The sequence below is a fragment of the Mercenaria mercenaria genome, chromosome 18 (genome assembly GCF_021730395.1).
Source record: "Mercenaria mercenaria strain notata chromosome 18, MADL_Memer_1, whole genome shotgun sequence".
NCBI classification, from domain to species: domain Eukaryota; kingdom Metazoa; phylum Mollusca; class Bivalvia; order Venerida; family Veneridae; genus Mercenaria; species Mercenaria mercenaria.
In genome coordinates this window covers 54834684-54862613 of record NC_069378.1, presented here as the reverse complement: position 1 = coordinate 54862613, position 27930 = coordinate 54834684, and the positions used below count along the sequence as shown (strand labels likewise).

The window sequence follows — 27930 nt, the reverse complement described above, 5'->3', positions numbered from 1 at the left end:
TCTAGCTACAGGAACCTGGTGTGTCCTGAACAAAAGAAGTGAGACTATGCAGGTTGTCAGTCACGCGTAGGTCATGCATGTCTTTAAAGCGATGTTAAAAAAAAATTAATCCGTGATATCAGTAATCGCGTGAACAGACATAACATATACCCGCTTCAACTTGGATTTCACCGCAGTCTATCTTCTGAAAACACAACTACTCGAATTTGTAGAAAATGGAAAATAACACCAAAGCGAAGTCTTAGTGATTGATTTCAGAAAGGCGTAGGGAGTCACATCTTACTAGTTCATAAGTAACGACAATTATTGTATGAGAGACTAGGGCAACTGGATGGAGAAATTTTTAAAAGAAGCGTAGACGATAACAATCACAAATTAATTCGTAAAATGTATTTGGATTATTTCCCGTGTGTGTCATGCGCAGAGGAACCTAGCAACCAATGTACACAAGTTTGCAGCAAAGGTAAGACGTGATGATTTTCTCTGTCTTAATAAAATAAATATTATGTGGATAGTTTTCAAAAGGTATAAAGAATATATTCGCAATATCTTCTTGTAAATAACTTTAATGACAATATGTTATGCCAATGCATTTTTCTGCTAAAATTGTCTGATTATTTATGAATTTGACATGTCTGTGTCTAACCACTATATAGAGACAAATAGTTAGGTGTTTGCAACGTTGTTACAATCACAAGCATTTCATATTTCAGACAGAAACACCATTGATACATTCATATTGACTAACAAGTAACCATGGGACAAGCACTACAACGTGCAGCCCAGTGGACCTCCGCCAAAGGGGGTTCAGGTGGGAAGCTGGAGTTTACCAAACTGAATGAAGACCTGCTAAACACCATCATGAACTGGGTAGAAGGCTTTGGTAGTAAATATCCTGAAGAAACAAAACTTGTATTTAAAACGCCTTTGTGCTGGTCAACAACACTGAGACCTGATAAACTTACAGGAGGATACACAGAAAAGTAAGATATCCAGCGAGATATTTTTGAATATTTAACTTACAATTTTGAATTGCCTACATGAATTAAATTTATTATTGCATTCTCACTTTAACTGTCTGTTATGTTATGATGAAACCTTAAATGTCAATATCTTTCTATTAAATTGATGTCTGAAATTCATATCAGCTTTGTTGAGGTAAGTTTGATCAGATGTCATTTTTAAGGTGTGTGTGTGTTGTTGCATTATTTTTTATCAACGTCTGTATTGTCAGGGATTTTTTTGGCTATTGAACAAGGCAGTGGCTAGTGAACCGTCACCGGTGCAGCAGACCCGAGGTCTAGTGCACCGTCACCGGTGCAGCAGACCTGAGGTCTAGTGCACCGTCATTTTTGTTATATATAAAATATAGCCTTTATGTAAAGTTAAATCAAAAGATATTTTCACCATTAAAATGAAAGAACATAACTAAAAGAATGAAGTAAGATAAACAATGACTTACCTGTTAATTTACCGTTTTACCTTAGAGCGCTGATCTCCGTTCTTCGGCAACAGTGGTATCCATCATTTACTAAGTTATTTCCGAATGACATTTATAATGAATTTCATTATAAGATTAATTATTGTCTGCATTTGGATATATATGTACGTATATCAAAATTGAAATTCGATCTTAATTTCAGATTTATTATGTCAGTGACAATTGACAATTAACTCTTCATGAAACCTGAAATTCGGAAATGTTGACATGATGCAAGCAAATATTTTATAATGTACATTTACGGTGAAAACTGTTATGATTTCAATATTTGTTACATTATTAATTAAAAAAAGCTACATCTTACGAAATCTATGATAAAAACTGTGAAAAACAATAAAGATTAAATTAAAACAATAAATGGAGTTCTACAAATGTAGGCTTTGTTGGTAGCTTGTTAAAGTTATTTAATAATTAGCTTGGACGTGTTTGTCTTTTGTATTGGCAGCTCTGATCATGAGATAGTGAATCTAAAATTAAGTTCGGATTTCAATTTTGATGTATCCAGATACAGACAATAGCTGATCTTAAATGGACATAAATATACTAGTATGCTATTTATGAAAATTAAAAATTAATTATTTCTTTCAATGAAACTCATTCTGTCATAACCGAACGTTCTTCTTAAGAATCATTCCGCCATAATAAACTTTATATTAATAGACCATATCTGATAGCGGCACAATGTTTTTAATCGGTATACTGTATCGGTAAATTAAAAGGTAAGTCAAGGTTTATTTAAATTAGAATCATCTTACTTCATTCTTCTAATAATGATCATACATATAACTGGTGACAATAAGTTATAATTATAATTCAAAGAAAAGCTATATTTTATATATAACAAAAATGACGGTGCACTAGACCTCAGTTCACTAGCCACTGCCATTGAACAAATCCATAATGTTTATATGATGTTAGTATGTAAAAACATATATAATATTATAAAAAAGATTATAAACTACTTTGCATCTAGAAATATACACTCTTACTTTAGTGGAATAATCTTGGCTCCTAATTGTCATGCAGTATTTCTGCTCGAGATCTTGCGCAAATTTCTCAATACAAAGCTAATAACCTATAATTATTGGACTGGAAGATTAGATTTGGTTGCAGCAGCCCCATTAAAATTAGGAGACCTGTAGCATTGTCATTTTAACTTGACGTATTTATATCATCTGACAGCAGCTAATATACAGTTGCAAGGGTAAACCAGAGATGCATCAATTTTCAAAATATATGAATCACATAGCCACCAGCATTTGAAAATGTCAGCTTTTCAAAAACAAAACAAGACAAATACAAGCTTTTTTGTATGTAGTTCAGTTTTAAGGGATATTGCTGCAGGTCAAGGGTGTTGATGTATTAAAATGATCTATACCAGTCTTACCAGATCAGTATGGCATAGAATGCAACCAAGCAATATATTACTGCCAATACTGGTAGCAACGCTTTTTTATACAGTCTGTTATTTGAAGTACATATCCCTCCAGCAATGGCTTTTATTTTACAACCATGAGTATTTTTATTTTATTGCAGCAGTTAAATGAGATATGTTTTGATAAAATAGAACTTTAATGGAAAACTATTACAAGAATGATCTCTATTTTTTAGGGGAGAAGAAATGGTAGCAACCCAGACAAGTGAAAAAGATGGAACCCCTTTGTTGACCCTGAAAAAAGTCAGCACTAATGAATACACAGTGGCAGTTATGTCCCTTGAATATTGTGAGAATGTTCTACGAATGGCAGGAGACCAGAAACTGATGGAAGTACGCAGCTGTTTGGAAGGTATGATATAACTAAAAGAAAATGAGTCTTTATTCTTTTCTCCCTCTTATAAAAAGAAAAGTATAATATTCAACCTTTCAGTTACGCCTGCCAGTATAATCGCTAGACGATTGTTCAACAGTTGAAGTTGATATACATATTTTTTTGAAAAATGATATTTTCATAAGAAAATATTTTGCACATAATTTTTATCTTATTAGATTCACATGATTATTCTAAAAATATATTTCAAAAATGAAATTTTCTTATGACAGTATAGAGGAAACACATTTTTCAAGACTGCTTGTCAATTTGTTTTGATCTTGTCTTTGTCGCCTTTATAAAAACTTGATGATTTTGCAAAGATAATGAATATCTGATAAAAAAAAAATGATGCTCATGCAGTCAGTTTTTTTTTATAAATTTGTTGGTAGTTTAACGACATTACTGTCTAAATGTTTCATCAAAGACTATCACTGTTAGTGTAATATAATCAGTTGTAACTGCTTTGCAAGTTTTCTAGTTAAATCACTATTTATAAAATAACATTATTTTTATCAACTTTTTATGTCCTTTTTTTCTCAGCCAATCGTGATCCGGCAACAAACATGCTTGGTGACAGATTTGCTACTGTTGAAGGTGATGATAACTCTATATACAGGTAAGAAATTATCAATTTTATACACAGGTAAGAAGTTGTCAATTCTATTACAAGTACAAAATGGTTAATTCTATAGACAAGTAAAAAATTGATGTTCTGTATATAGGGAAGAAATTGTTTGTGTTGCAAATCCCTGTAAACATAAATATCACATGTGTAGCAGCTTGGTCTTATAAGGAGAAACAGTATCTCTGTATTTTTTGCGCTGATTTATACTTCTAATCCTTAATGGAACAGTTATATTTTGACAGTAATGATAAGAAAACAACTTGATATTTCAGGTTTATTGAAGAGATTACTAAGGAGATAGAACAAGCAGCGAAACAGGAAGGTGGAGAGGGTCATGCCGATGTGGAGGAGAAGAAACTACAGCTTAAACTTCAGTTACAGATCAACAGGCTTGACCAACAGTTGCTTCAACAATCCATTCAACAAATCACAAGGTGAAAAACCTGCATACTGTATATCTCCTAATTAATGCTCTCCCCCAATAAATGCACTCTCACCCCAACTGAATAGCTTCCGGGGGGGGGGGAAGAAGAAAATTTTGGTTATAAGTGAATACCAGCACTATAGTAGTGCTTTAATTTATTTAGGACCTTAATTACACCCTGAACCTCCTTTTACAAAGGTTAACACCCAGGGGAGCTAGGTGTTAATGGTATAAAATTTTTAATTTGATTAATTTAAACCTTGATACCGTTAAGCTGTTTACATAGGGTTTTGACACAAGCTCATGAATGTAGTTAAGTCCCATCTCTGAGATTTTGTATAAAGGAAAAGTCATTTATTTGTGATGTGCTTATAATCTCGTCCATTACTGACAGTCAGGTAAATCTTTTCAATCTTTTCTAGGATGGCATTTATTTGTTTTCAGAGTCAAGTAAAATACTGTATATAACTTTTGAACTGTTCACAATAAAGAAGGCACCAGGTTTTCAAAATAAAATCACAGATTCAGTCAAGCTTTTTTTTCAGAATTTCTTTGTTAATAAATGATCATTTTAAACTGTGTGTGCTTTGTTTATATGTGTAAAAGTTAATTAAAATCAAGAAATCAAGAAAATAAAGAAACCTTCTCTGTTGCACAGGTAACTTCACAAAAACTCAGTTTTGACATTGCATCATCGTTGTCACCAATGATATTTTCAGTGAGGTGAGATTGACTCCCCCTTCAGTGGATGGTGAAGTGAATATTTTGCAGCAGCTGTCAGGGTATGATGAAGAAAAGAACTGCCTGGAATCTGTTGAATATTGGGGTAGGTTATATCATTATAACATATAAGCTAGTCATTAGCCTAGTGTATCTATATAACACCTCTTTTAACCAAAAGAATGTGGAATGTTCAGATACTCAAGATATCACTCTGTTTTTTTTTTTCTCATTAACATTTCAGCCTCATGGCCTTTATCAAATTGATAAAATTTACAAAAAATATTTTACATCTTGGCATTCTTTATATACAACAATGATTATAATATTATACTTGTCATTTTTCTGGAGTTAAATAAAATCAGTAAGATACTTATTTCAATCTTGGTAATCTATCCAAAGATGAACCAATATCATGACAAGTCATTGCATAAGAGTTGGGACAATGGATTTGTGAACTGATTATAAAGTTGTCTCCATTGTTTTATAAGAGTTATTTTGTTGATGCATTTTGAACTTTGAAGTTCACTTATTAAGTTATTTTTTTAGACTTGACCCTTAACCTATTGGAGGCAAGTGATTCTGCCTTTGTGACCAATGCAGACTAAGATCAGCCTGCACATCCTTGCAGGCTGATCATGATCTGCACTGTTCGCCATTCAGTCAGTATCTTTTTGGTATGTACCCCTTTCAACAGTTAATGAATATTACTGTCCAAATTGAAAGATGGACAAGTTCATTATAGAAATTTAGTAGAGTTAGGGTTAACTTTGTTGAACTATATGCAATGCTTGATATTTCTGACACATTATAGGTTTGTTTTTATAGGTGATGGCTATGTATTCCAAAATGGTTGCCGGGCGCAACCATGGCGACAGTTGCATGGTGATATTTGCTATTTACAGATCAAGCCACATGACACGGCTTATGTCTACGTTACTGCCAATACCAGTGGATATTATTGCAATAGTGTAAGTACTTGAAAAGTTCATCACAGAGTACAATATATAAACTTTTGTTATCCATCCATCCAAGAGAAGTTGCAATAAAGATAGTGGCCATGTCATGTAGACAGGACTGAAAAAAAAATCTGTCTGATTTGTTTACTCATGAGTTTATAATTCTAAAAATGATGTCAGGATACACTAATGCCATTACTAGGTCTTTAAAATGATGACAAATAGAATAGTTAAAATAGTTTTTTAGCTCACCTGAGCACAAAGTGCTCGGGGTGAGCTATTGTGATCGCTCACCGTCCGTCCACACTTTCCCTTAAACAACATGTCCTCCTAAACCGCTAGGCAAATTTCATCCAAACTTCACAGGAATGTTCCACAGGTGAAGCTCTACAAAAAAATTTCAAAGAATTGAATTCCATGCAGAACTCTGGTTGCCATGGCAACCGAAAAGAAAAACTTTAAAAATCTTCTTCTCAAAAACCAAAAGCCCTAGAGCTTAGATATTTGGTGTGAAGCATTGCCTAGTGAACCTCTACCAAGTTTATTCAAATCATGACCCCGGGGTCAAAATTGACCCCGTCCCAGGGGTCAATTGATTTTACATAGGAAAATCTTAAAAAATCTTCTTCTCAAAAACCAGAAGCCCTAGCCTTAAAAAATCTTCTTCTCAAAAACCAGAAGCCCTAGAGCTTAGATATTTGACATGTACCATTGCCTAGTGGACCTCTACTAAAGTTGTTCAAATCATGACCCCGGGGTCAAAATTGACCCTGCTCCAGGGGTCACCTGATTTACATAGATTTCTATAGGAAAATCTTCAAAAAAATTTAAAAAATAAACCAAAAGGCCTTGAGCTTGGATATTTGACATGTAGCATTGCCTAGTGGACCTCTACAAAAAAATTTCAAATCATGACCCCCAGGGTCAAAATTGACCTCGCCCCAGGGGTCACTTGATTTTATATAGAAAAATCTTCAAAAAAAATTCTAAAAATAAACCAGAAGGCCTAGATCATAGATATTTGACATGTAGCATTGCCTAGTGGACCTCTATGAAATTTGTTCAAATCATGACCCCAGGGGTCAAAATTGACCTCGCCCCAGGGGTCACTTGATTTTATATAGGAAAATCTTCAAAAAATTCTAAAAATAAATCAGAAGGCCTCGATCTTAGATATTTGACATGTAGCATTGCCTAGTAGATTTCTACAAAATTTATTCAAATCATGATCCCCCATGGGGTTACTTCATTATACATAGAAAAATCTTTAAGATTTTCTAAAAATAAACCAGAAGGCTTAGAGTTTAGATATTTGACATGTAGCATTGCCTAGTGGACCTCTACAAAATTTGTTCAAATCTTGACCCTCCAGGGTCAAATTGACCCAGCCCCAGGGGTTACTTGATTGTACATAAGGAAATCTTCATAAATTTGCTAAAAATAAATCAGAAGGCCGAGATCTTAGATATTTGATATGAAACATTGCCTAGTAGACTTCTACAAACTTTGTTCAAATCTTTAACCCTGGGGTAAAATTGGCCCTGCCCCAGGGATTACTTGATTGTACATCGGAAAATCTTCCAAACAGTTTCTAAAAATCATCAGTTTGACATTTGAAACATGTAGCTCATATTACTCAGGTGAGCGATCCAGGGTCATCATGACCCTCTTGTATACATTTTCATAACATTATAGATATAGTGAAAGCTAAAAATGACTTATCATTTTTGTCATTTTCTTTCAAGAATAAAAAAATCAACACTAGGTAGACTGATTGTAATTTTAACAAATTTTCATATATTGATCTATAATCATTATACTGTTTGTTATAAGGAAAAGTTTCAAAGAAAAGATATTACAGTCAAAATTTGTTTGCTCAAACTCACATAATTAAAACATCCCCTTTGCTTGAACTCATCTTCAGGCCCTGAAAATCTTTTTATGATGTATATTATTCGATGGCTCAAACTACTGATAACTCAAACAGATTTTGCCAGTCCTGTTCGAATGAACTAAGTTTGACTGTATCTTAAATGAGTACAAAACGGTGTTCTGTAAAATTTCATATAATGTTTGGTCATTTAGAAGAATTTTTGTCAGTTTGAATTTTGTTGGTTGGCCGCCAGTATGAGTTGTTGTTGGCTGGTTTATTCAAAAATGGTCTTTTACTAGTATAATCATTAGTATATATTAAGTCAACATAACGTATGAACTATCTTAGTTGTATTCTTCTAATTTCAGGGTGTGGATCCAAACAAAGTTGGAGAGCTAGACTACACGAAACAGGGAGATTCATACAGGGAACTTGTCACACTGTTGAAAGAAAAAAGCCCAAAGTTTTCTGAGATGATCGAGAAACAGGCATTTGCTCTCAAGGTTAGTTTTCATCTTTGATAACATGCATTTCCATGGTAATGTATGCAGGGTTTTTGCTTTTTCATGCAGAATTTTCAGATTTCAATTCTTAAAGGCGTACGCTAGTATTCCCTGTATATGAGATGGGCGAAAATTTTCCCAATAACAGAATTTCTTTAAACTTTGGATATTGAAGGACAATCATCTAAGAAACAAAAAAATGCAATAAAAATCATAGGTCACCGGATTCGAAAAAGAGTTATCTGCCCTTGAAAACGTCATTTTTGGGTGAAATACCGTTTTCAAGGGCAGATAACTCTTTTTCGAATCCGGTGACCTATGATTTTTATTGCATTTTTTTGTTTCTTAGATGATTGTCATTCAATATCCAAAGTTTGAAGAAATTCTGTTATTGGGAAAATTTTCGCACCAAATTCTAGCATATGTCCTTAAAATAAATGCAATTTATATTTGCTTTATAGAGAATTAAGGACGAACCTAACCTAGAAGGCAATAGAATTAAAGTCAGTCCCAAAAAGTTAATTGTTTCAAAGTAATTTTAGCTTGTGGTACTGTAAAATCATTTAATTTTGTGGGCATGAAATTTCGTGGATTTGGTCAAAGCATCAGTTTCGTGGGATATGAATTAGTGGATTTCAACTTTTGAACATAAAATTACTAGGAATTTTACTTGTTCGTTGGGATTAAATTTCGTGGAATGAGCCAACCATGAAATCCACGAAAATTAGTCCCCCCATGAATATTAATGATTTCACAGTGTATGTATTATTCTAAGAGACACATGTTTGATGTTTTGCACAGGTCAAAGAGAAAGATGAAACAATGATGATACAGAAGGAAGCTAAACCCGACCAGGAGGGTGATGATTACAACAGAGAGAGATCACAAGATCATAAACTGGCCAGACAATACTCTAAAGATAAAGATACTAAACAGAAAAGTAAAACACAGAAGAAAAAGAAACTGGAACCTTCATTGAAATGGAGGGCATTGGGAATGGAAGAATATAAGGAAGGGTTAGTGTCCTACCTGTAATTTTTTAACTATCGGTACTGTGAAACATTTGATTGTTTGGGCATGAAATTTCATAGTTTTGACCATGAATTGGCTATTACATGGGAACAAGAATGCATGAATTACAGATTTTGAACATGAAGTAAAGGGAAGTTGAAAATCAATTTCATGGATTGACTCACAGTTTAACTTATCATACGCAATATAGTAATCTTTCAGGGACAGAAAGAGAAACTGAATTTAAGCTGTATGATCATATACAATGGAGCCGTGCCATGAGAAAACCAACATAGTGGGTTTGCGACCAGCATGGATCCAGACCAGTCTGCGCATCCATGCAGTCTGGTCAGGATCCATGCTGTTCGCTTTTAAAGCCTATTGAAATTGGAGAAACAGTTAGGGAACAGCATGGATCCTGGCCAGACTGCGCAGATGTACAGGCTGGTCTGGATCCATGCTGGTCGCAAACCCACTATGTTGGTTTTCTCATGACGCGGCTCAAATATAAATCAGGGATAGGAAATGACTAAAGCTGTCTTTTAACCATATATGAGCCGTGCCATGGGAAAACCAACATAGTGGGTGTGCGACCAGCATGGATCCAGACCAGCCTGCGCATCCGCGCAGTCTGGTCAGGATCCATGCTGTTCGCTAACAGTTTCTCCAATTCCAATAGGCTTTAAAAGCGAACAGCATGGAGCCTGACCAGACTGCGCGGATGCGCAGGCTGGTCTGGATCCATGCTGGTCGCACACCCACTATGTTGGTTTTCCCATGGCACGGCTCATATATCAGTTGTAGAGGGAAGGATGTTATATAATTAGATATCAGGGATAGATAGAAGGAATGAACTTGAAATATGTAATACAAAATGTATTTCAGGGATAGAGAGAAGGAAAAAAAGGTGATGAAGAAGAAGACAGTACCTGCTCGCATGAAGAGTAAAACACCTATTGAGGCTGAGGACAGTTTCAGTGAGAGTTCCTCCGAGAGCGAGGAAGAAGAGGAGGCTGTAGAGAGGCGAAGTGAAACAAACGCCGACCTTCCCTCGGAATACTGGCAAATACAGAAGCTTGTCAAATACTTAAAGGTTTGTCTTTTGTTTTTATCCAGTTTTGTATGTAATTCTAGTGTTTGATAACAGGCTGTTTCTAACAGAGTTTTAAAAACATAAAATGGGAAAACATTGCTACTGATGTACAGAAGTTTTAAGTTACATAACTGAAGTACTAAACAAATGTAAATACACAAATGAACAAATTATTTGATCAAGGGAAGTAATAACTGATTCATAGATATGAAATGTTAATATAGTTGTTTCCCTTGCACTATTTTAAAAAATATTTTCTTTTGTTGTTATTTTTTTACTTCTCAGTTTGTTTATGTTAAAATACAAGAAGTATAAACATATTTTTGTTTATTTTTCCAGGGAGGTAACCAGACAGCCACAATTATTGCCCTTTGTTCAATGAGAGATTTTAACCTTGCTCAGGAGACATGCCAGCTAGCTATCAGGGATGTAGGAGGGCTTGAAGTGCTCATAAACTTACTCGATACTGAAGAAATCAAATGCAAGGTATAGTGTTGTTATTTTTTCCACTCCTTACTTTCATACTCCCAAAGGGACATATTATGTTATGACGCCGGTGTCCGTTTGTCCGTCCGTTAGCAATTTCTTGTCCGCTCTGTAACTCTTGAACACCTTGAAGGATTTAGAAGAAACTTGACACAAATGTTCACAAAATCGAAACGAGGTGCAGAGCGCAGGTTTTGGATGGCTTGCTTTAAGGTCAATGTCACACTTAGGGGTCAAAAGTCATACGTTCGGGCATATATTTCCCCGCATCGCAGTGTGCTTGTTTGACATAGAATTTTGTCTCTTGCTCTGCTAGTTTAGTAACAACAGCTTGGATGTTTTCAGACAGAAATAAATGCATGTTGTTTTCAGGTCATAAAATATTTTGAAGTCTGTGTAAATGAATTATTAAAAATACAATAGTTCCATAGCTGCTATGTCAGATGAATGCTTAAGTCAACTTTCTACCTATAAATGACTGATTTGCCCTTATAACTTGAATTCCAGTTGTCATTTACTATGAATATTTGTGGTGGATTTTATGGTTGCCTCAACCTACAAAATTAAATCAAACAAATAAGGAAATTCCTCAAAAATTTGAAATCCCTGAATTTATGTCCCCAAGAAATAGTCAGTATTGCCAAAACCACAAAATTTTATTTCTAAAAAATTACATGATTTGTCATGCAGTAGTAAAGCAATCATAACTTCTAAGATTAGCTGTACTTGAATTACATTTTTAGCTTGTCTGATTTCTGTTTAGGTCAACCTTTTCTCAAAAAATGTAAGAGCTACAGCTTTGAAACTTTTCACCCTTTGTTATCATTATTAGATGACTATGCAGTTCAAGAACCATAACTCTGTTACACATTTTGTTAAAATTATGACCCTTTTTGTTGTTAGAAAATTTGAGTTTCTTGGTTAAAATTTTTGTTTAGCTCCACCTTTTCTCTAAAACTATTAGAGCTTAGCAGCTTTGAAACTTTACACATTCGTTTATCACTATTAAATGACTATGTGTAGGTCAAGAACCATAACTCTGATATGCATTTTGTCAGCATTATGGCCCTTTTTGTACTTATAAATTCTGAATTGTTTTTCTTATATACTTAGTCCAGCACTTGCAGACGAGCGATGGCACCTGGAGGCGGTGCTCTTGTTTATGTAGTTTTAGATAAAAATAACAATATAATAATGTTTTACTTTCCAGATTGGCTCACTAAAAATTCTAAAAGAAATTTCCCGCAATATACAAATCCGCCGTGCCATTGCTGATCTTGGTGGTCTACAGACCATGGTCAAGATCCTGCGTGACCCAGACAAGGATCTCAAATGTTTGGCTGCTGAAACCATCGCTAATGTTGCCAAGTTCCGACGTGCACGTAGAACGGTGAGACAGCATGGAGGAATTAAGAAATTGGTAAGTTATATAAACAATAATTATCGCAAGGAAAGGTACCTTGAATCATGTTAAAGTTACTGTAGAAGGGTTCAGCAGCAGAAAGTCCAATGGCAGTGACATTTCAAATACAGTCAACTTGAACAAAGACCAGTCATGGGAAAGGGGTAAATTGGCTTTGGATCAGAGTTATATTTATTACAGTGGTTATGTTTAAAGCACATGTACATACTTTCATTGATCTATGAAATTTAACCTTTTCTTGGTTAGGCAATTCAGCATTCTTCAATTCTTCAGACATAAATATAACTCGGGGTGTATTTGGCTTTCCGACAGTATGAATTTGCTGATTGTCACTGCATGTCCACTACCATGAACATTTTTTTATCTGGAAATTGCAAAAGATGAACAATCAACTGTAACTTTTTGCAAAATATGTTATTCTTCAAACATTTTTAATCCCAAAAATTCAGAGGGTGTTAATTCTCTTTAAGTTAAGGTAATAGTTGTTGTTGGATATACAGATTTTTATATATAAAGATTAATCTTACTTTCAGGTTGGTCTTCTTGACTGTGCCCCACTCACTGGTCACATGACAGCAGAACTTGAGCGCGATGTTCAGGTAGCACGTTGTGGCGCCCTCGCCTTGTGGAGCTGTAGCAAGAGCACAAAAAATAAGGAATCAATGAGGAAAGCAGGGGCTATTCCTTTACTGGCAAAGTTGCTGAAATCTACACATGAAGATATGCTGATACCGGTGGTAGGAACTCTACAAGAATGTGCATCAGAGGTGAGACACTGAGAGTAATACATGTACCATAAATTGCATCGTATAATTAGTTTGATCTTCTATGAACTTTCTACCATCCAAGATAAAATTTCATGGCTCACTGAAAATGCTAAAAGAAATAGGTTGTATTTTATGGACAATTATAAAACTGTTCCCTAGTTTAATTGTTGTTACTTTGATCAAGTTATATGATTGTTATGTAAAGATTCCCATGTCATAGTAGCAGCCAATTTATTCAACTCAGCCGTTTGCCTGCTGGTGGCAAGATGTTCTGCCTTCGCGACCACTGCAGATCAAGATCAGCCTGCACTTTCATGCAGCCTGATCATAGTCTGCACTGTTGCTATTCGGTCAGTAAATTTTCAGTGAACACCCCTTTGATAAACAAGTGGTAGTGCCCAAATTGGATGATGGACCACTCCATTTTAGAAAATTAGCAAGGTGAATGTTAAAAACTAAAAAAAGGATAAAATTTTGAAATAACTCGTCAGTTTAAAGTAACCTTTCTAAAGCAGTTCCCTACACTCGATGAAATATCATGAAAGTGTATCAGCTTTAATTAATTACGATTATATTTTGTGTTTTCAGCCAAGCTATAGACTAGCCATTAGAACAGAGGGTATGATAGAAGACCTCGTGAAGAATCTCAAATCTGCTGACCCAGAATTACAAATGCACTGTGCTTCAGCTATATTCAAGGTGAGTGGTTAAAGGGCAGGATATTATGTATTGTTTAAATTCATCAAATTTCCATACCAATGCATCTAATTTGTTGAAACTTTAAAACTTATTTCAGTTTTACAAATACAGAGTAATTTTAGCTTTTCATAGTCTAAGTGTCAGGCTGAAAAAATCTATAAATATAGACCAAGGCACTTCAGATCAAGGATGCCATTACTAAAATTTATTTTCAAATCGTCATAACAATTATAACTTTCATTTCAACTGTTGTAAAATGATTTCAGTGTGCTGAGGAGAAAGAAACTCGAGATTTGGTGAGACAGTATGGTGGATTAGATCCTCTGGTAGCTTTGTTACAACAGAGTGATAACAAGGAATTGCTCGCGGCAGCAACCGGAGCCATCTGGAAGTGCGCCATCAGTACTGAAAACGTTCAGAGGTTCCAGGATCTCAAGGCCATAGACTTGTTGGTTGGATTGTTAAATAACCAGCCAGAAGAGGTAAAAATTGTGACTGAAAAGCTCCTGTAAAATATTTCCTAATGGTATACCGGTATCCCATAAATTTGTGATGTTTCTTTTGTCTGTTACTTGAAAAAAGTGTTTTGTGGAACTTTTTCACAAGTTGAATATGATAAAATACCAATAGTGAATTTTATGATTTTAGAAAAATGCTTTTGTAGAAATGTTCGTTTTTCATAATGGAGTATCTATGTATCTGTCACATCACTGCAGTTGAGTGTAACTGTCTCAGATTCAAAATCATTTTCCTCTAACTGTTGTATTTTTTTTAGCTTTTTTTAAACCCTGATTTTTGGGAAGCCATGTAACGGCACTTAGAAGGTTGGTGTTTCTATCCAGATGCAAACCCTTTCCTGAAATATTTTCAAAGTGTTACTTAGGATTTTCTGTCATTAAAATATGAGAAATCATATGATGATTTAAAGTGTGCCAATGTGACTAAAACCCAGAAAAACAAACAAATAAGATGTGTTATAATATGATATTTTAACATGAACTTCAATTTATGAGACTATTGTTATATTTCAGGTGTTGGTTAATGTTGTTGGTGCATTAGGAGAGCTTGCAAAGGAAACACCAAACAGACAGTCTATCAGGAAGGCTGGCGGTATCTCACCATTGGTTAATCTGCTCACAGGAACCAATCAAGCCCTTCTCGTAAATGTTACAAAAGCTGTAGGGCAATGTGCTGAGGAACAAGAAAACATGGTGTAAGTTTAGACTATTGTCACCATCGTTTTTAACATTTTAACAGACTGATTCCGTAAAATATTCTGGTGCTGGTTCCTTAATCTGCAGTCTGACTGGTTCCAAAATGTAATCTCTGACTTGGTTTCTTTATATCTATGACTGGTTTCAGAAACTATTCACTACCTGCTTCCGTAATCCTTCTCTTACTGTTTCTATAATATACACTTTAATTCTGTTATCTTGTCTTTGACTGGTACCCTAATCTTTTTCTCTGACTGGTTTCATAATATAATCTGTAACTGGTGACTTAATTTCTCTGACTGCTTCCATAATCTAATCTGGTACCTATATTTCATTGTCTGACTCGGGTTCAAGTAATGTACTTCCTGACTTGTTCCATAATGTTGTTCTCTGACTGGTTCTATAATCTGCTCTTTGTCACTGGGTGAATAGTATAGAAGCGCCTTTTTACTGATTTTCTGTGTATGATTTCCTCACTAGTAATTGTGAGGACTTTTATTATGAAACCCATGCTGATGTCCCTAGTTCCATTTTAAAAAGTGTTACTGTAGAAACAAAGATTTTTGTTTTCATTTTGAGTGTTGCACGTGAATGTGCATAACCTCATTGTTGTTCTTAAGGAATTGACAGAATTTATATCCTTTTACTAAATTAGTTTCAGTTTCCATCATCAGTGTCAATCTCTTCCTGAATTTTATATTTATTTCTCCGCAATAACAAGAAAAAGTCAGTTTTTTAAATTTGTTTTTGCAGTATAATAGATAGATTAGATGGTGTGAGATTATTGTGGTCATTGCTCAAGAACCAGAATCCAGATGTTCAAGCCAGTGCTGCATGGGCGATCTGTCCCTGCATAGAAAATGCAAAGGTATGCGCTATATTCTTTGGTGTTGTTTTGTTGATACGGTCAATACAGGCTGTTTCAATACCATTTAAGTATGTGTTTTCCCAAAATTAATTGGTAAAATAAGATTTTTGCTGCTAGCTATATTTTTTTTCACGAAACATGTCAGTTATATTTTTTGTTTGATTGATTCAATAAACAGAAATCTAGGGGATAACTAAATTTAACTTAGTTTTTGATTCCTTCTGGTTTAGTAATCCAATTTGTTTACAAATCATTTGTCTATTTAATTTGTAACAATTTTTTTTTCTAGGATGCGGGAGAAATGGTGCGATCGTTTGTGGGAGGTTTAGAATTAATAGTCAGTCTGTTAAAGTCAGAACACAAAGAGGTGCTAGCCAGTGTTTGTGCTGCTATAGCAAATATAGCGAAAGACGAGGAAAATCTGGCTGTTATAACAGATCATGGGGTTGTACCAATGTTAGCTAAATTAACAAATACAGTGAGTATTTTACTTGTTTAGAAATACAGTTAACTCTGTCTATAAAGGAGAGTAAATTGGGTGGCCTTTCTTTGAAAGTGGTCAGTATTCATTTGTTAAGTATGCTGTAATTTTTTAGAGCAGAAACAAAAACTGGTGGTCTTTAGAGTAAAATGGTCTCTATGTTGGCAGGAGGACTTCTGTAGATGATTATCTAAGTACGGGGGTATTTTTGTGCTCATGAAACTTGGTGTTTATGAATGAATTAAGTTTGTGGGTTCTTAACTTAGCTGTGTAGTTTTCAAATATATTTTGTAGATGGTATTAAATGGGTCTTTTTAATTTAGTGGGAAATATTTTATACTACAAGTAAATAGTTAATTTATTTGTAATATTTCTTCATTTCATTCATAGCATGCCACTGATGCCAGATTAAGTCCAATATTGTATAAGATCAAATGATGCAAAGAATTAATATATGGTCAGCTGGTAGGTAGATCAATCAGCTAGTCTATTTTTGGTACAGTCTACGTAGGCAGACTTATTACACAAGCTGTAGTTGTACAACCTTACGTAGGCCATCACAATTATTTTTCATAAGTATTTCCTTTAATATTTCAGTATGAAAAAGCGAAAACTCACTCTTACTTTCAACATTTTATCCATATGTCATAGCCACTCATTTTATGCATAATTAAGTATCTTTTTAATGTAATTTTCTTCCCTTTTATAATAATGTTTTTAATAGAACATATACGGCCTTGACATTTTGTCAGTAATCTGGGACAATAATTGTTACATGTTTATTTCATTATAGTTCTCTTTACTGAGCTAATTTATGAAATTCCTGAGCATATACTTTCTTGTATGAAAGAGAATTTTTAAGTCTGCTTTTCATTTAGATGAATTAGTGTTTGTATTTAGAAAGTTTTTCTGTAAACTTTTTTTTTGTGCTACGCACAATACTACATTGTGTCTACAACCTGTCAGAATTTGTTTACCTGGTTAGAGTCTGTAAAAGACTTGAAGCAGAATTGGCAATACAATTAATATTCCTATAGAAATAAATTTAAGATATCTTGTCTTAAAAAAATAATTAATGGCAGACTTAATTAATTGTTGATAAGGAATTATTGATGTGCAGGCTCAATGTGGGATAATATCAGTTAAAATCATAACAGTGGAAATGAAATGTACAGTGACATTGATTTCAGAAAATTAATGAAAAAATCAATTTCTGAAACTCTCATTTTTCATTTTCAGTGCCTGTTTCAGCATGTGGGTTAATTGATTTCCTGTAAAAATGGTTTCACAATCATGTGATGGATAATGAATAACAAAACCTTTATGCATCAGCGGCATTCTTCTGTCATATGAATGAATGAATGAGTTTATATTTTATGATGGTGCATTGAAATGAAATTTATTGTATATAATGTTTAAAATGTCACTGTGTCAGCATTGACCTGTTAAAACATGCTAAGGCGAAGGCTTACTATTCAATCATTCCTGGTCACTAAAGTATAAATCTCACAATTGCCCACATGTATAATTCCAGTCTGCAACCTGCATTGTGGAGTCTGGTGGTCTATCTTATTATTTTGATCACATTAAATTATAATGATGAATAATTAAAAAGTTGTTCACATAAATATTTTCAAAATGGGGAGAGGACCTAGATTCTGCTAAAATGTTTGCTCCATGGGTCTTTTTTTAAGGAAGTTTAAGGCTAATGACCAATAAGATTTGAAAGGTCAAAGGGTCAACCTTGTTGTCTGATTATTGCTAACTTGTACCAGGCCTTGCAGGATCCATCTTTATATGGCTTGCTGGGACCCATTCTGGTAGACCCAACTGGGTCCTAAGCCTGGTAAGTCTTACTGGAACCTAGCCTTGGGCATTACTCAGACCAAGCCTGCTAGGCCTTAGTGGGTACCAGCCCCAGGTACGCCTTGCTGGGACCCAGTCTGGTAGGTCTTACTAGGTGCCAGCATGGAAGGCATTACTTGGTCAGGCCTTGTATGTCTTAATGGGACAAGGCCTGGTAAGCTTTACTGGGACAAAAACTTGAATTTTGACCTCCGCCATTAAACCTTGAGGGTTTAGGAGAGACAGATTTGCAAAGAAAGTGACATCTAAATGTTGCTTTGTATTATAAAATTGATTTCCTTGCATTATTTCCATATATATACCAGCGGTTCATTATTGATAATTCCCGACATGTTCAACAGTAAAACATCTCGGAATATTGATATCAATGATATAATTATATCCTCATAAACTTGAAAACACAGATCTAATTTCTTTAGTAAGCAGATTTTCCTTTGTGCCTGACATACTATTAAATATTGCTTGTATAAAAAAAAATTATATCCGCACTGGGGAGAATTCATCACGCATACTTTATTCTCATATTTCAGTGCATTGTACATGTAGTTCATTTGCAGATAATGTGTTTTCATATTTTTTCTGTTGCTTTGTATGGTTTCGTATGTTTTCATAATTTCATTTTTGAGATCAAAATGTTTTCATATTTTTGTTCTTTTTGTATCATGGTTTAGTATGGGAAAATGTCAGACAAGGTAACCATAGAAACCGATGTAGTAACTCTTTCATTCCTAAATTTCTTTCTTCTGTCTATCTCATACTAACGTTTGTGCAGACTGAAAAAAATGTATCTTTCAGCTATACACAAACTGTTTTATATCACACTAACTAAACAAGCAGGCCTAATATATCCTAAAAACTTTGAGAAGGAAAAAAAACATTCATACTTTTAAAATTAGAAAACAGATTCAGTGGGTTTTACTGGCAACTATATTAACTTAAAACTAAACAGCCATATTGGGACACACTTAAACATGGGACACCATAAAATCTGTAAGAATAATTATTTTTCTTGTCCCTGATTCTTTGAATATGTATTTTCTCTGGGTATTTTTCATCCCAAATTGTTTTAGGGATGTGCAAAGATCAAGTGAGCCCAGGTTCCCGTGCAAGAAGTGCTTGACTGTATTTATTTTAGACTGATACCAGACTTTAAGGTACAATCTCAAGTAATGTAACCTTTTATCGGTACTTCAAAACATTACAATATTGAAGTGGTGTGGTAGCCGTTTAGCTGTACTTCAATACAATACATCCTTAAGACTAATGGTGGCCAATTTAGAGTTTTGTTATTTGTAGATATTTTGATGTGTTTTTTTTTTGTTTTTTTTTTAAATTACAACATTTTATCATAAGTTTGGAGGCATGCTGCTTTGCTTGAATCATTACAATTGCTTTTCTTGAAGTAACCTGGTCCAAAGGTTATAATTTCAAATTTGGAGACCAGTCTAGAAACCCTAACATCTGATTGGCTGTTTTTGATTACAGTCTTGAAATTGACCAATGGGAGGGCTTCATTCCTAGACTGGTCTCCAAATTCAGTCTTAGCAGTCTGCACAAACCTGTACTGTTTTCACCTCAATACATAATCATCTTCAATCTCAGGTTATTGGGTATATTGCTTTTAATTAATCCGAAATAAAACAATGTTCCGACTGTCTTGTATTTCTACTTAGGTAACAATAGTGGTATGGTTTGGATTCTTGTAATATTTATTTAGCAATGTAGAAACTGGTGCGCCTAGTGGAACAACATATTTATAGTACTCTTTAAAATCAGATATTTTTGCAAGGTTAAAAGTTTGCTATTTTTAGTATTGGAGTTGGTACACAGGGTAGAAAATTCATAGTATAATGTCCTACTTGTGAAAAAAAAATTTTTTTAGCACTTCCGTTTGTATTCATTTTCAGTACTACGGGTATGGACAGTTAGTGAATATAGCGGAAAAAAATAAATCCCTTGTAAAAATGTCTGATTTTACAGTATCTCTCTTCCCTCATTTATGAGATGAAAAAAGTAAAAAGGATAGTTTTTAAGTCAAGGAAATAAAGTCTGTGAAATATTGAGAAAGTACACTATTGCAGTGGAAAACTGATCTGCCAATTTAATTTCTTCCTGTATCCAGGAAAGAAAGGTTCATAGTAACTTATTTTTATACTTGTACCATTTAAGGTTTGCTGTTTGCTCTTCTGTGGGTTTGAGCCTCATTCGGGGCATTGAATTCTTCATATGAGGAAGCCATCCAGCTTGCATACGGAAGGTCGGTGGTTCTACCCAGGTGCCCGCTCGTGATGAAATAGTGCATGGAGGGGCACCAGGGATTTGAAAATACGTAAAATTTAGACCCCTTTGAATGTGCTTAGACCTCCTCCATGCTGTATGCAATATGGTCTTGAATATTAAATGATGCAACAATAAGATATTTTTAAAGACTCCATTAAATAATAGTGGTATTCTGTTATGCATTTCACATGAATTTTTAGAGAAAATGAAAACTCCCTTCTAAAAAAGCAGAAAAGAACTTGTAGGTGGCAGATAAGTATTTAGAGACAGAGAGAATAAGCAACATCTCCAGTCACCATGGAAATGTCATGCCATGTACTGTTTTCTGTCCAGTTTTCCCAGTCTGCAACTGAAAGAAGACAGAGCAGTAGTCTCCCCTGAGGGATCCTGTCAGATAGAAAAATAATTTGTGACTCCACTAATGGAAGTCTTGTCAAAAGACAGTCTATCTGGACAAGTCTGGTGTCATTTTATGTAACTGATTTCCATACACACTTCACATAAATCATTTTAGATCTCATCCATTGAGGTTTTTTACTATTTTCACATGTAAATTTTCAGTATGCAAAAGATCAGAAAAAGATTTTAGATCGAAAGGTAAACAGTTTAATAACACAGTTTGGTCACTGAACAAAACTAACTGTACTCAACTGACTAAAGTTGAAAGCTACTTTTTCACACAAATTTTAAATTCATTTAATACTGAAAATCAGAAGTACTTATATCCTTAGAATTGTTGGTTTTAAGTTCTGCTATTGTTATTACTGGTAATTTTTCAGTTGAAGGTTATAAAGGCTCCAGCGGTATGTCTGTGACAGTAATAGTGCCTAGCAGGACTTCCCTCTGAAAACAAAGCAAAACTGTCACAAAATGACCTTACTGATATAAATGATTATATAGCTTCATCAAATGAAACTTACAAAAGAAAAAAACAACAACAGAATTTCTGTTTTGAGAAAATTTGAATAAAATTCTTGCTGCGGTACTCTTTTCACATCTTTCTTTCTGTTAAATTAAGAGATAAAGTTGTGTCACTTATTTAACAATCTCTAACAGTGTCTTGACAATTATTTCTGTACTAGTTTGAATAATAATCTTATTCTCAATCTTCCCTGTGGAATTTTCTCCGGGCTTAATTGCATGAAATTACTAACTTTTCTCTCTCTTTTTATTTTTTTTTTTTTTATCAATAACGTTGATGTATAATGTGCATTTTTACCTAGGGCTATGTATGACTGTAATTTAATCAGTTAACATGACTTATTAATTAAACATTTGAGCCGTGCCATGAGAAAACCAATATAGTGCGCAGATGCGCCGGCTGGTCTGGATCCATACTGTCACTAACAGCTTCTCCGATTCCAATAGGCTTTAAAAGCGAACAGCATGGGTCCTGACCAGACTGCGTGGATGCGCAGGCTGGTCTGGATCCATGCTGGTTGCAAACCCACTATGTTGGTTTTCTCATGGCGCAGCTCATTTATTAACAAGAATCACAGGCAAGTGCTTGCAGGTTACAAAATGTATAAGTGTATTCAATTCACAATGAAAAATAATTAAATGAATTCTTGAAAGGAACTGAATTGGTGTGTTATATCTAATAGAAAACAATGATAAAGTCATTAAAAGTAGGCAATAAGTTCACAGTCATGAGGTGACTTTTAATTGTTTGGTAAATAAGTATGGAGAGAAGTTAAAGTACATGAAAGTACATTGAACTTTCAACTAGGAGTAATGTACGAGTACTTAAGATGATATAAGATAAAAGCACTCTTCAAAAATTTTCATAAATTTTATATGTTTCTTGGTATTTAAAACAATTGACACTATTTCATCACATTGTACAATTAAGATGCAGATTTATTATTTTGATATGTTAATGCTTAGCCAGCCTGGTTAACTTAGCTCACTGGTAGGGCTTGAGACTTGTAAACAACAGGTTGTAGGCTTGAGTCCAGCCAGGTAAGATCATTGGTACATAGGTTAAAGGTTTTAGTCCCAGGCAAGGTGTAAGACTGGCAGCAGTGATAACCTCCCTTAGCACAATATTAATCACTCAGATGACCATGAAAATCACTGGAACATTGAAAGAAATTCAAATTTTTTTTTTTTCTTTTTCTTTTTTTTTCCATTTTGTTTTCCAAACATTAGCCTTAAATCTCTTAAGAATATTGTTTGTAAAAATTTATATGGTGGCATATTTCTGCCACGAGATAGTTAGATAGCTATTGCAATACTTCAAAAAACTATCTTGATATAACAAAGTTTTCTGAAAAGATTATCTCAATAGTGGAAGGTTTCCTGGAAATATTATTGCGAAAATTTACATTATTTTCTCCATACCTTTTGTGTAAGTGCCCACAACTGCCATTTATTAGCTAGATAAGCTTTCTCCATACTTTCAGAAATTATCTTGATATTTCGAACTTTTCTGAAATTAAGCCACGCCATGAGAAAATCAACAGAATGGTTTTGTGACCAGCATGAATCAAGACCAGCCTGCGCATCTGCGCAGTCTGGTCAGGATCCATGTTGTTTGCTAACAGTTTCTCTAATTGCAATAGGCTTTGAAAGCGAACAGCATGGATCCCGATGCGCAGGCTGGTCTGGATCCATGCTGGTCGCAAAGCCACTATGTTGGTTTTCTCATGGCACGGCTCAATTGAACATTACAAAAATAGGTAAGAGCCATTGAATATAGCAATGATAATGTTTTAAGCTTGAATATAGCAGAAATTCTTTTTTTTTTCACCCAACTGTTTCCTGAAGGCATATATACTTGCTGATAACAATCTGGTATAGAGAGATAGCTAAGAGTGGTTGGGACATTGATTTTCACTTTGTACTTGAATAAAACTGATTTATATAGCAGTGTAACTTGGTTTCCAAATAGAGAGTCTTTGTATGGTTAGACTGTGACAAAAGCATTAAAGAAGTCCAGTTTGACAGATATTCTTGTTCAGGCTAAGTAATGGGCAAAAGTATTCCAATATCACATTGACTGGAATGCTTAAGAAATCAGTTGTTTTCATATAGTCTGGAGTAAACAAACCTATAGACTTACAAAGTCTGTTGAGATCAAATAATCTGTAATAATATTAATTTCTTTACATTTAATGACTCTAACGACTGATGCCAGTCTAACAAACCTGTTAAAATGTGTGGATGCTGTTCTTTAAAGGGTATGGAAAGCCTGACAATAAGTTAATTTTGTATGAAAGCCATCTTCAAGCCGTTCATAACGCTAAAAGAATTTTGAAAATCGGACCACTATTGAAAAAGATATGGCAGTTTGAAATTTAAGAAAATGGCTGATTGTGGAGGCAAGCTATTTTAGTGTTTATGACGTCATTGTTCAGAAATTCTTAACAACTGTTTTTTGTCACATGCATATTTCATGAGTGACTTTAAAAGGAACAGTCAGACAGTGGAGAAAGCAAGTGTGCAAATGGTTTACTGCATTTGCAAAATGCGTCTGTAACAAATTTAAGTTACAACCACAAAAAAGTAACCACAACTGTATCTGTGTTGTGGCTTTAGGTAGCAGGTGTGGGGAGGTAAGTTTAATACCTAAAGATATGTGTTTCAAAGCCTACTTTGCAAACAAGTACAAATAGAATCTTTTAAGTTAGTTTTTCCTCCATTTGGCCTATAAAATCATTGGATCTAAGGTTATAAACCTGAACTTGGAGGGTAGTTTATGAATACTGCCTTTTCATTGGTCAGTTTCAAGTGAACTGAGTTTGAAGTGAACTAGTGAGATACTTGGATTTTGAGACTGGTATTCAGAACTCTTAATCCATTTGCATTCTTTAATTAGACAAATGTCACTTTAAAGTGCCACAGCAACTTATGCAAATTAATTTTGGATGAATGAGTCCCAGGATAATTTGTGGACTAGCAGTGGTAGGAAGCTTGTGTTTTAATAAATATTTAATGAGTGAACTAGAAAATCCTGTGTTTTACTGGAGACATTGTAGAAAAGTGCCTCAGAGTCAAAAGTCGCTCTTGTTATTACATTTGTAAGTGTAAAAACTGAGCCTAATTAGCCATCAATGAACCCTTTTGATAAACATACTGGTAATTGATTCTTTAATTTGTAAACAAGCTTCATGCTGTTAAAATTGCAAATGTTTAGTATAAGATATAATAGGTTTTGAAACTTATATTTTACATTTATGTTGGAACAAGTGTATGGAACATATACACTAATTTTTAGACTGATAGCAGTCATTAGAGTCCTTTTAAATAAATGAGTTGCGCCATGAGAAAACCAACATAGTGGGTTTGCGACCAGCATGGATCCAGACCAGTCTGGTCAGGATTCATGCTGTTCGCATTTAAAGCCTACTGGGATTGGAGAAACCTTTAGCAAACAGTCTGGATCCTGATCAGAGTGCGCAGATGCGCAGGCTGGTCTGAATCCATGCTGGTCGCAAACCCACTATGTTGGTTTTCTCATGGCACGGCTCAAATATCTCTGCCATAAAATCCTCTCAAATTAAATATAGCACTTTTTGGAAAAAAATTACAATATCTCACTGTCACACCTCTATGACCCTAGAAAGAAAAGGGTTTTCTTAGAAATTATCAGTGTCATTATAAAGAAACTTTATTAATAGACTTTGTAAGTCTAATTTAAATTGTTTCTACTAGGCCATATTTTGTTTGTATATTTTATGAATGGTCAGAGGCTTTGTTTTTTGCCAGTATGCCAATAAATGAATTGAAGCAATTGTTCCTATCAAGAAAACAAGAATCTATCTTGCTTTGCAGTCACTTAATATTCAGAAAACTCTGATAAAGCAATGAATAATTATATGACAAGTGAATACATACCAATTATCTTTATTGTATGATATATCAATGTTTCTGCAACAACCATTACAACAGATGACCATTTGCATATTACCATAGCAACCAGTCTTTTTGTTGCCAATACAATGTCTTGGACCTTAAAATGATATCTTGAGACAAATTTTTTAATGTAATCTTATTGCATCATGTAAATTTCTATTTTCAGATTATTGCATCAAGTAAATTTCTATTTTCAGATTATTGCATCATGTAAATTTCTATTTTCAGATTATTGCATCAAGTAAATTTCTATCATTAGATTATTGCATCATGTAAATTTCTATTTTCAGACAAATGATAAACTAAGGCGCCATCTAGCGGAAGCAATAGCAAGATGTTGTAATTGGGGAAACAATCGGGTAGCGTTCGGTCGTGAAGGTGCCGTCGCTCCACTAGTTCGGTACCTTAAGTCGTCCGATGAAAGTGTACACCGCTCAACTGCCAGGGCTCTATTCCAGTTGTCAAAACATCCTGAGAACTGTATTACTATGCATGAATCAGGAGTTGTAAAGGTTAGTGATAATGGGAAAAAAAAGCTTTTAATAAAAGTCTTCTTTTTACTGTAAAACAACAATCACTTAGGCCTCAAGGAAAGGAGACTAGACTGCTTGAGTTATCCAAGGTGTTGAGTGATTCAGAGGTGGAATACATCAGGAAAACTGCCAGGGATTACATGAACGCTAGAGTCCATCCTTGCTCTAGAGCCAATGATGTTTATAAGCTTTAAGTACAGTCGATTCCACTTATTTGAATACTGGTTATTGGAATATTCCGCTTAATTGAATACAAACAATCCCTGTAGAATTCACACTAAAGTTTTCCTCTTATTTGGATAAATTTGGTAAAATTACTAGTATATCACATGAAAAATATGCTTTGTTTAAGGCAAGTGTCACCTTTTTTTTTGTTTTTTCATCCTTGTTGCATGCCATAATTTTTATCTCGATTTTTTTTTTTATTTGAGAATGGAATGAAAATTTAAAAGTCAAGAATGATAGTACTGGAAAGAAAATCAGCAAACCTTATAACAGTTTGTGATTAATTTTGTTCATGTTGAAATAGTGATGTTTGTTTTCAGATTATGCACTACTGACAACTTGAAATTTGTATTGACATGCTGAAAAATTTAGGATTGACAGTAAACATTCATCTACTCGCATTAAATGTCTTAAATAGAGAACAGCTGATAACTAATGAAAAGTTGTTAAAAGTTTACAATAACAACATTTGAACATTTCATTATATAAGTACACTAACGACATTTTACATTTTTTTTTTCAGTTTTTAATGGAGATGGTTGGTTCCTCTGATGAAGATCTTCAAGAAGCTGCTGCTGGTTGCATTGGAAACATTAGAAGACTTGCATTAGCCAATGAGAAAGCTCGATACTCATAGTTGACCAATCAGAGACCATTTAACATTTTTCAAAACCATCCAATCAGAAGATACAATACTAAAATGCAATAAAAAGGATTTTGAAACAGTCTTGTTTTCAGACGAAAAATATATTTATTTGAAATTATATTTAAGTGAATATGAAGAAAGTTGAAAATTTTTAGAATACAAATTGAGTCCACTGATAGAGATTAAAATGGTGTTATTTTGTTGATAAAATGTGATATCTCAAGAGTTCAGTATGTAAATGACTGGTGTGTCATGTCCTGTAAAGATGATCTCAACATCATGTGATTTGTTTAGGTCATTGAGATCTGACTGTTAGATATAAAGTCACTGTATTTACCTTTTTTTTAATCCTAAAAATCCAGAAAAACCTTGTCAGCAGAGAGCCTTGAGACAGTTTGTTTCTGTCTTATAAACAAAAGCTTTTACATGGGTGACAGATTAAATTATAAGGGGACATGGAATTATTATGTCATGAAGTCGCCCTGGACTGATATAATGGCATTGTCTATAAAAACATTAGTATAATTTTTTCCAAGTTACTCTGCCAAATATTTAGTGACGTAAAACTTACCCTTTTAAAAGAACCGCCTGAATAAACATTTTTTACGCAGTTCCAATAAATTTTTGAAATTGTGGTAGTTGGTACAAGATTTATTCTAGCTTCATTGTATGCAACAATTTAACACTAATGTAAACCTTTAAAAAAAACCTATTACACAGCAGACAAAGATGAATTGAATATTCTAATGATTTCTTTGAAACATATGTGCAATGTCTGCTATTTTTTAATTATCAGAAGTTTATTTTCTTTGGCCCATTTTACAATAGTGTGCTACCAGTACTTCAGCTGTTTAATGTAGTTTATTTTTTCAAGCTTTTTTTTAATTTATTCAAATATTTAGTGTTTACCGTTTAGTTTTTCTGTCCAAGTTTCTGTGATAATATTGTACAGGATTGATTGATCTAGTTAGAATGCTGTATATTTATGGAGCACTTTTTACGTAAGCATTAAAAAATTGGAAAAGATATTTGTTAACGAAAATAAAAATAAAAGAAGAAAACCAA

At 34.1% G+C, this 27930-nt stretch overlaps 1 protein-coding gene across 3 annotated transcripts; it reads left to right on the top strand.

The window, feature by feature from the left end:
* Positions 1-312: 312 nt before the first annotated feature.
* LOC123539324 (outer dynein arm-docking complex subunit 2-like) lies at positions 313-27930 on the top strand. 3 transcript variants are annotated; one of them, XM_053530097.1, is made up of 21 exons: positions 313-463; positions 714-983; positions 3113-3288; positions 3853-3928; positions 4210-4371; positions 5081-5187; positions 5910-6052; positions 8282-8416; positions 9218-9432; positions 10313-10520; positions 10860-11006; positions 12217-12426; positions 12963-13196; positions 13785-13895; positions 14162-14377; positions 14927-15108; positions 15863-15977; positions 16267-16455; positions 21166-21201; positions 25752-25973; positions 26743-27930. In XM_053530097.1, exons 2-21 carry the CDS (start codon positions 757-759, stop codon positions 26854-26856), a joined length of 3225 nt encoding a protein of 1074 aa, XP_053386072.1. In that variant the 5' UTR covers positions 313-463; positions 714-756; the 3' UTR covers positions 26857-27930. The 3 variants fall into 3 exon arrangements, with proteins under 3 accessions (XP_053386072.1, XP_053386073.1, XP_053386074.1); XM_053530098.1 differs by lacking the exon at positions 21166-21201 and adding an exon at positions 18996-19016; XM_053530099.1 differs by lacking the exon at positions 21166-21201 and having other exon boundaries at positions 314-463.

Coding starts and splice junctions, on each gene's coding strand:
- LOC123539324 (XM_053530097.1), top strand. CDS start 757: ATGGGACAAGCACTACAACGTGCAGCCCAGTGGACCTCCGCCAAAGGG. Junction 3,929..4,209: donor GATGATAACTCTATATACAG/GTAAGAAATTAT, acceptor TTGATATTTCAG/GTTTATTGAAGAGATTACTA. Junction 16,456..21,165: donor TAGCTAAATTAACAAATACA/GTGAGTATTTTA, acceptor GTAAATTTTCAG/TATGCAAAAGATCAGAAAAA.